Here is an 8248-nt window from a genome sequence, read left to right on the forward strand (position 1 = left end):
TGTGTGTGTGTTTTTTTTTTCTTGCAGATTCTTTCAGATTATTAGATACTTAGATTGTTACTATATGATAGTTAGGCGTAAACCAAAAACTGTTTAGGTAAGGGGCTAAATGGACCAGTTTCCAGTGCTCCTATAAGAAGTAACAAGAAGAAGAAGAAACAATCCCGTCATTCCCACGATGGATTGGTTGACTGATTTGATTGCATTTCGATGGTTGGTCAATACCCGTGACGCCACTGAGATCAGTGACGTCACAGACGAACAACAAGCTCCATTCGCAAAAATGAGCATCTCATGGGTCAACCTTATACTAGTTCAACCATGGTTTGTCACTAATCTCAGTGAGGTCACGGACATTAACTAATCATCGAAATGCAATCAAACCAGTCAACCAATCCGTCATGGGAATGACAGTTTTGTTTACGCTTCTTGATCAGCGTGACGTAACAAAAAAGCTGAACTGAAAGACGGAACTTCTCGTGGGTCAACTATGTTATCAAGTATCAAGCATGAGTAAGAAGTAAATTCTGCGAGTCCATGTGTTACAAGTATACATACAACAGAATTTTTTCAGCTACGAATTCCAAATCTCCAAGAAACGTGTTGTTGAATAACTGGCATGTAAGGAATGGAAAGAAAGGACAGTCTGAGATTGTAAAAGATGAAAGAGATGCTGATATTTGTTTTGATTCAGCAAGTAGATCATCTAGGTTTTTTTTCAATATTATTATAATTATGTATATATTTCTATTATTATTGTTATTATTATTAATTTTTTTTTTTTTTGTTCAATGAAGGCTGTTATATTAGCAGCCCTTACTTATCTAAATTACATTAGCAGTGCCTAACTCATTTCATTTACTAATATATGTTCCCTGTAAACTTCTACCCAATCCTACACTGAGCTTACATCAGGCTATCAGCCAACCTCACTAAATGGCAGCAATTAACCTCATATACAAAGAAGCTGAAAACCCCAAGCTATAAGCTCTCAGGCCCAACGGTCATCCATCTGGCAGACCTGCGGCTTTGAGTTCACTCCAAGTGGACACCCTGCAAAGAAAGAAGAAGATGAAAGAGAGATGCTCAAGAATGAGTACATAGGCTACATACTACCTAGATATGACTTTGACAGCAGTAGAGGTGGGGACTGGGGACCTAATGTTTTGTATGAGAGCAAATGCTTTGATCGCCTTTGACTTTGCGTGTGATTGCATGGACAAACAGGTGGAATGAAAGAAGAGAAAGAGAGGTTGAGGATATTTGTTTTATGTGTGACAGAGAGGTGACTGGTGAGGGAAACTGTACAGCATCTGATAATGGAGTGTGATGCAAGCAAAAGGGATAGATTGGAAATGATGAAAAGAGAGTGAAACTGGATGAGAGGAGTGATAGTGTGATGTATGAGTAAATAATGAGTGAATGAGAGATTAATGAGTTGCAATGATAGTGGGCTGTGCCGCTGTGGGTCTGTCAACACTCAATAGGGGTGCGTGGAGTCTGGGTCTGGGTGACTGGCGGCTGGCCAAAGTGGAATTCTAACAGTGGACACTAGACAGTCACCTACCTAGTGGCTAGCTCCTAACTCCACGGGCCTCCAGGCTCCACCCCATTGACCCGCTCTACACTTGAGGATGGGGGGGGGTGAAATTTGAAGCAATACTTTGAAAGGTGGAATCAGAGAGTCAGAGACTGTGATTCTAGTGCTGAGGCTTTGAATTTCTCTCTTCCCCTTGTTTTTTCCTCTTACCCTTAACACAAACTTTCACACCCCTCCAGGCTCCAGCTTCCTTCTGCTTTGCTGTGGCTTGACTGGCTTCTAAGCTCTACCAACTACCACTACCTGTCTTGGTCCTTCTTTTTCCTTTCAAGTTCTTACAGTAACAAAGTGAATATGTGATGCTTGGGCCTTGGCTGATGGCCACTGTTAAGCAAGCATGGAAAATATTTAGTCCTATGACTCCTATCTTTACTCTTTAGGGCCGCAACTAGAGCTATCCTGCATTCCTGCCATTTCTGGAACTGCTAGATTTCTGCCAGATGAATTACCTCCTATCTAACTGTTAACAAAAGTGCATGATCGCGCTGCAAGATTTTAAATGTATTAAAAATTGATCACGTTGGAGCCGTGAGATTTCAGGAACAAGAAGGAAAATTCCATTTCCGATCCTGTATGTAAAGGCCTGAGTTGCCTGTCTCCAGAATAACCTTTTTCAGAGTCACCATGCCCAAATCTAAAGTGAAACTCTTTTCCTGTTGCATTTCACAGAAAATTTTCATAAATAACTGATAAAAATATTTCTTTTTTTTTCATAGATGAAGTTAGGAAAAGGCTATAGGCCTATAGCAACAAGTGAAATTGGCATTTTTGCCCAATTCACAGGTGGCTTCTGTCCAATTTTCTAATTTGGTCAGAAGCCACAAGCCAGATTTATGTTGAATTACTTACTTATTAGCACCATCCTTTGAAAGGCTGAAAAAAATTAGGTGGCCCAGTGGTGGCCCAGTGGTTAAAGTTCAAAGTACCACGATTGGAGCAGAGAGTCGCGGGTTCGATCCCAGCTCTGTGCGCCAGTTTCTGGTCAGAATCGGCAAGGAGGCCGGGCGGTTAAGCAAAGCGAAATTGAAGCAGTGAGCTGCGAGTCAAGATTGCAAGAAGCTGTGGATGTTCTGCGATGTTAAGAATCGGCGACAGGCCTACGGCCTACTAACGCTGAAACCGCTATATATTTTTTTTTTAACTTGAAATCCATGAAAATTTTGTTTGAATGTTACAATAACATTTATTTGCTTATCTACTTTTAATTGAAGATCTATTGCCAATGCCAATAACCTTGCCTTCAGCACTAAACTTGCTGGCCTTCATTATAAATGTATTTTATATAAAAAACTTAATCATATCTTTCTAACATGCTCAATACAGCATCAGTCAGTATATGGTTATTAAACCCTACAAATTGTAGTTCTGACTGATATTTTATGCCTTTTAGTGGCAGGGTATGTGCAGTTTTGCAGCATGGTGACTTCTGTGGCATTGATGGTAGATCTTCTTGTAAGACCTTAGAATATTCTTGGGAAAATAATATCAATTATAACTGTAATAAGTCTGACCTCTATTTTTTAATTAGGATTTTTGAATGACAATCTTTTGTAAGTGAGTACATTAACTAAAAATTTACTGTGATAATGTGCAGCATTACTGGGTGTTAAACTTATTCCTGTGTCCACCTGAACGAAGCAGTTTATAATCTACTGCATGAATTTGCAATAGATTACCTATAGTAATATTATTTATTTTTAACTGAAATATGTTTTCTTTTGACAGATCACAGAAGTTCATTGTAGAATATCTATTTTCAGTGTTGGTTGGTTTTCCTGCAAAATGAATATTATTGATGGAGTAGAACATGTTACTCCCAGTGCCAAAGATCTCAGTACAATCCTTTTAAATGTTAGCTGTACATTCAAAGGATGTAACAAAAGTTTCCGTACATCTTCTGCCAGGAAGTTTCATCTAGAAAAGGTGAAAATTATTTCTAACATTCTTATAACTGTGTAGTACTGAAAAAGAATATGAATGGAGTTGTGTAAAAGCAAATTTTTATTAATATTTGTTAATAACAGTTGGCTTTATGCCTTCTATTTTTTTGTCATTGTAAAATGTTATCATAGTGAAATTAAATTTTTCCAGGTACACAAGAACTTCTCACCAGTAAAATCTATGGAAAATCCTTTGGTATGGTATCATTGCCCTGCCAAGCTCTGCCCATATCATGTTGATGCTCCTGCCACCAATGCAAAGCACTTTCTAACAAAGGGATGCCTGAAACAAGTGAGATGATTAGTTTAATCTAATATAAGTTTATTGAAGAGTACCTTATTTTCTTCCTTTATACCAATAGAGCTATAGCTTTTCACAATACTTGTAATAGGAATTTTATAAATTGATTATTTATGGATAAATTAGGCCAATATCAACATTTCAAGGTTGCATCAATAAAAAAATCAGTAATTAATGTTTGTAAATAGTAGGCCAGTCATTGAATTAGTTAAAGAATCACTACTTCCAATTTTAATAGATAATCTTGAAATGAATCGTTATTTAGGACTGAAGTGTGGCCTTGTTTCAAACAACAGTGACAGAAGTGTTAACCAGAACCAATATACATAAAGAATTTAGAATTGAACTGGCTCATCCCAAAGAAATTGTAGTAAACATTATCATTTTATTCCATATACCCCAGAACATACTAAATACTTGGCTTCATTATCAGCAGGATCAGTGACATGATATTTTCTCACTTTGCATATTGGTGTATGTAATGTCTTTTCTGTTATCATCAAACAAGCCAACAATGCAGGCTTCCTTTGGGTGCTTTGCTACTAATGTCCAATGAAAAGTGTCAAAGAGCCAAAAATGTGACAGAAGTTGTATATCCCTGTTTGCACAATCTGCTAACGTGCAAATTGTGCAAAAAAAATACATAAATTATTTGCAAATTGCAAGTAATAGATATGCAAAGAGCCTAGTGAACTGTGAATAAATGAGTTTTGAGTAGATTTTGTGCTGTTGTTTTAACTTATAATTTTTAAATTGAATTTCAAGGCTTCTGTTCTTATATTTATAGGTTGAATGATAATTTAGCCAAATTCTACAGCATAAAAAACTAGTATTTTATTAGCTAAATAAACCCTTGACTATGTCTTCAAAATACCTTTAATGATCAAATTATCTCTTCTATGAATGTTAATTATTCACATTAATTCGAAATTTTGTAATAAAAAGCTAAGTTTTATCAAAATCAAAGAGCTCAATTGGCTGATTGAATCCTCCCTAATAACTCCTAACTTTGATGTATGCAGCACTGGCTCAAACTTCATGCTCCAAGAGTGCTACAGTGCAGCAGCTGTAATCTCAGTTTCAGTTGTCAAAGGCTCTTATCAGCTCACCGTCGAAGTTGCGGACTTGATCTTAAATGCTCTTTGTGCATGAGTTCATTTTCTTCAATTGAGTCCCTGCAGTCACACTGCCGGCGTCTTGGCCACACTCCCCACCAGCAGTCACAGGTTCTTATTAGGTAATACTTAATGTGTACTACTTTCCAGCAATCTGCAATCAATTTGGAATTGATTCCTCACAATGTTCCTTCATATTTTGTTATGTTTTTCTCTGGAAAGATAACAATTTCTTTGCATCCTAAAACAATTTTAGAAAATAAAATGTGTCTATGAGGTCTTTATCTTGATATGATAGATGCATCATTCAATTATAAGCAAAAATTAGTGAATTAAAGGATCAATTGTTAATTGTTTTGTCAAATTAATGCTATATCCATTGTATACTGCCATGGTGAATCATTGAGATGCTTGGCTATGAAGTACTAATTGTCATGGAAATTTTTCAACAGGGAACGTCTTTCATTGTTGGCTCAAGAAAAGGGCAAATATTCTTCCTCCTGTTTAAAGAATGCACATAAAGAAGACAATAGTTTATTCAAAACTGCACAAGATAACGCGCAGGATCCTTCTTCTGTTGAAAAACAGAGCATTTCTCTTCTGTGTGATAGTCCATCTCTTGACGAAGAAAGCTTCTCATCAACAGAAAATAATCCAATCGATTCATTGTCTATAATCATGGTTGGTGACTCCGAGGAAACGCCCAATAACTTCCAGTTGGCATTACCTGATCGTCCTCAATGCCGCCCCACATATGGGATACCAAGCTCCTTATTCTCTAAAGAGCAGACCCTTCCCATCAAAGCTTCAGCTGGGCACTTTAAATCATTTCCCAAGAATCATCGGGTTTGTGGAGATATCTATAAATGCACTCACGTGAAGAAAGTGACAAAAGGAAATTCTTCAATTGTGTCATTCAGTTCCTTATCCAATGAGACTGAGTTTCACCACCAAATCGTTCACAACTCGCAGAATACATCACTCTCAGTTCCTGTTTCTATCCGCAGCCCTGGCTTCAGTAGTCAGCCTCACTTGCTTGCTGCAATTGCTCTTAGTGAACTAGCAGCATCAGCCATAAAAAGGTACTTGTGTAATGTTGTTTTCTCATTTGATGAATTTAGCAAGGTAATAATGACCTATACATTAAAATTCTGCATCTGACGTAGCTCTCACGTAGTTCATTTTTCGCAGAGTTCCGGGTGTAAACGTAAGTACTCAAACTGAAAGCGGGCGCGGGGCGGTGGTTGGAAGACAGAACCGCCGGCCGTCTGGTGCGGTCGCGAGACGTCGTGCGCTTCGCTCTCGCCAGACTGCGCAAACCCAAACGCGGCTCACTACCAAAGCGTCGCGATCCAAAATGCGTCCTCACCTCCCTGTCGCCAACCTGAGGAGGAGAAATCACAAGCGTCTTGGTGATGACTATTTAACTACAACTACCTTATTGCATGCTGAGAAATCTTCCAACCTTGGAACTACAGCTAGCACCCTGAAACCGCCAATTCCTGCAATCTTCACGTCTCTTGTTAGTGATGTAAATAAACTGCCCGACTGTTCTGAGAAAGTTAATTCGTATTCAAAAGAAACGTTTGTCTGCCCTGAGAAATCTAATTCAAATGTAAGCTCAAATTACTTTGTTATTGAAAAACTTGACGCATTGACGTCTGCGAAAAATGAATATGGCCCTGTTTCTGCTGAATTACCTCTAGTCACTGATAAAAGAGCTGGGACGTACAGCTCCTGCAGCTCTCAGACAGAAGCTTGCGCTACTGTCGGGATGGGCACGAGAGCCTCTTTATGTGAGGGCATCACACTCACCCTTATTGACAAGTACGGCTCTCAAAACTACCAAGATCAATCCAATAGGCCCGCTCACTCGAAACATTCAACTGAAGAAAAAAGTGATACAGAATCTTCGTGGCGAAGTCAATTATCATCAGATTATTGCTCAAGTGACGCAGCTGACAGTACCGGTTCAACAACACGCGAAGGAAATCGAGGTGCTCTTTTGCAAGATGCTATTGTTCAGAACGACGACTCTAATCTTTCTCCAGAGAATTTCAAGTACACTGGAGGATACTTAGTGGGAGACAAAGATGAAGTGCTGCTTGAAGACCACAACTTTGGCGACATCAATTACGGCGAGGTCTTGAAACAATCTTCATGCCTAGACCAGAATGACACTTGTCCATCTTCTGCACGAATTTCCCACATAGAGACTCAAACCGAGCACGATATTCTTTTAGGACTAAGTGCCACTTCTGCTAGTCCATATCACGAGTGTAATGAACACGAGTTTGAACATTTAGGGGACGAAAGTTCTTCAGCCTGGTGTTCCATCGAGACCCAAACCTATGAAGATTTCTCTGCAATTGAACAGTATTTATGCTCAACTACACAAACCCAGACGAGTGATGAGGTGAGGCGCGAGCTCTTCCCAGAGCTGAACATCTGCCACTCACAAACTCAGACCGTCCTTGATGACTTGCCTTCTCTGGTACACTCTCACACCCAGACGCAGTCGTGAAATCTCTTTCTCAGGGATGTCTAGATTCAGTTCAATGTTCTAAGGGAACTTCGCTAAACGCTAAAATTCGTGGCAAAATAAAAAAAAAACGTTTCGAAGATGTAGTGAATTCGCTTCTTTGTGAATTGCCGGCTTTGCATACTTAAGCCTCGCGTGTGATATTTTTCGTCGAATAAGCGTGAATTTTATTAATCTATAATTTGCCGGTATATATAAATGTACCGGGCCAGATGTCATCGTGTCAACGAATTGAAGGTAGTCAAGAACTACGTCCGTGTGGCCAGCGGTTTCAGTTCAGAGTACCGGGATTGGAGCAGCGAGCTATGAGTTTGACTAGCTACCTGCAACAGTGGTCTGAATCAGCGAGGAGGCCGGGCGGTTAAACACAGCAGAATTGGGGCAGTGAGTTGCGTGTTCAAGACCCACAACAAGATTTAAATATGCGATGTTGAAAATTGCCGACAGACTTAACAACCTATTAAACGCTGATACCTCTGTTATTGTTAGTATAATAGCCCAGCTGTACATACGATCTAAATCAGTGGTTTCCAAAGTGGGCGATATCGCCCCCCTGGGGGCGGTGGAAAGATCTGGGGAGGCAATCAGGAAGAAATCGCCAGTAGGGGGGCGGCAGTCCGCAAAGTCAGAAGTTAGTACTTTTGTTTGACGATTTGTACACAGCACGTGCGAAACATGACTGCGACTCGAATAAATTTTTCACGAGCTTAAAATCACCGATTGGAAGTTAAGAATTTATATTCAAATTTT

The 8248-nt window shown here is 39.3% G+C and overlaps 1 protein-coding gene across 1 annotated transcript; it reads left to right on the forward strand.

Moving 5' to 3' along the window:
* The first annotated feature begins 3322 nt into the window (after positions 1-3322).
* On the forward strand, positions 3323-8048 carry LOC108678271. Its single transcript, XM_018166643.2, has 5 exons — positions 3323-3523; positions 3692-3832; positions 4864-5078; positions 5409-6038; positions 6148-8048. Exons 1-5 carry the CDS (start codon positions 3383-3385, stop codon positions 7478-7480), a joined length of 2460 nt encoding a protein of 819 aa, XP_018022132.1. The 5' UTR covers positions 3323-3382; the 3' UTR covers positions 7481-8048.
* Positions 8049-8248: the final 200 nt, after the last annotated feature.

Source organism: Hyalella azteca, unplaced genomic scaffold (assembly GCF_000764305.2).
Source record: "Hyalella azteca isolate HAZT.00-mixed unplaced genomic scaffold, Hazt_2.0.2 contig14766, whole genome shotgun sequence".
Classification (NCBI taxonomy): Eukaryota; Metazoa; Arthropoda; class Malacostraca; order Amphipoda; family Hyalellidae; genus Hyalella; species Hyalella azteca.

Excerpts from the sequence above, each read along its gene's own strand:
- LOC108678271 (XM_018166643.2), top strand. The coding sequence starts at position 3,383 with ATGAATATTATTGATGGAGTAGAACATGTTACTCCCAGTGCCAAAGAT. Across the intron at positions 3,833-4,863 it reads CAAAGGGATGCCTGAAACAA|CACTGGCTCAAACTTCATGC; the intron begins GTGAGATGATTA and ends TGATGTATGCAG. Across the intron at positions 6,039-6,147 it reads GCAGCATCAGCCATAAAAAG|AGTTCCGGGTGTAAACGTAA; the intron begins GTACTTGTGTAA and ends CATTTTTCGCAG.